Consider the following 432-nt stretch of genomic DNA (forward strand, 5'->3'; position numbering starts at 1 on the left):
ATTTTACAATATATTAATCATCTTTATTCTGAGTGAAAACACCAAACAAAAATAGCATCGCAATACTGTGTACATTTAGTCATTTAGCGACATCGCAATTATTTTCTCAAGACTAGATGCAGTAATACTCGCGGTGAAGTTTTTTTCTTAGTCATTAGCGGCTTGTAAGTCTTTAAATAATGTAAATAAATAAGAGTTCACTGCGCATGCGCCGTGACGCTCCGTGCGTGCGCGCTCTAGAGGCTGCCGTCGGCGCGTGCGTGAGAAAGGCTCAGTGCTCCGAGGCGCGCGTCTCTGTGTTTGTGTAGTTTGTGTAGTTTGTGTAGTTTGTGTTGGTCATCAGCACAGAAGCGGCTTAAATGTAGAAGCGGCGCAGGATGGCGGGTGTGTAGAGCTGCACACACACACACACACACACACACACACACACAC

At 45.1% G+C, this 432-nt stretch overlaps 1 protein-coding gene across 1 annotated transcript in view; it reads left to right on the forward strand.

The window, feature by feature from the left end:
- Positions 1 to 219: 219 nt before the first annotated feature.
- The window catches only part of LOC107574247 (serine/threonine-protein phosphatase 4 regulatory subunit 1-like), a 27,523-nt gene continuing 27,310 nt past the window's right edge, over positions 220 to 432 (forward strand). The window contains exon 1 of the mRNA XM_016260697.1: positions 220 to 384. Within this exon, the coding sequence (XP_016116183.1) occupies positions 378 to 384 (7 nt within the window). The 5' untranslated portion in view covers positions 220 to 377. The remainder of the gene's footprint in view (positions 385 to 432) is intronic.

The sequence above is a fragment of the Sinocyclocheilus grahami genome, unplaced genomic scaffold (genome assembly GCF_001515645.1).
Source record: "Sinocyclocheilus grahami isolate Dianchi unplaced genomic scaffold, SAMN03320097.WGS_v1.1 scaffold2161.1, whole genome shotgun sequence".
In the NCBI taxonomy this organism is placed as follows: Eukaryota; Metazoa; Chordata; class Actinopteri; order Cypriniformes; family Cyprinidae; genus Sinocyclocheilus; species Sinocyclocheilus grahami.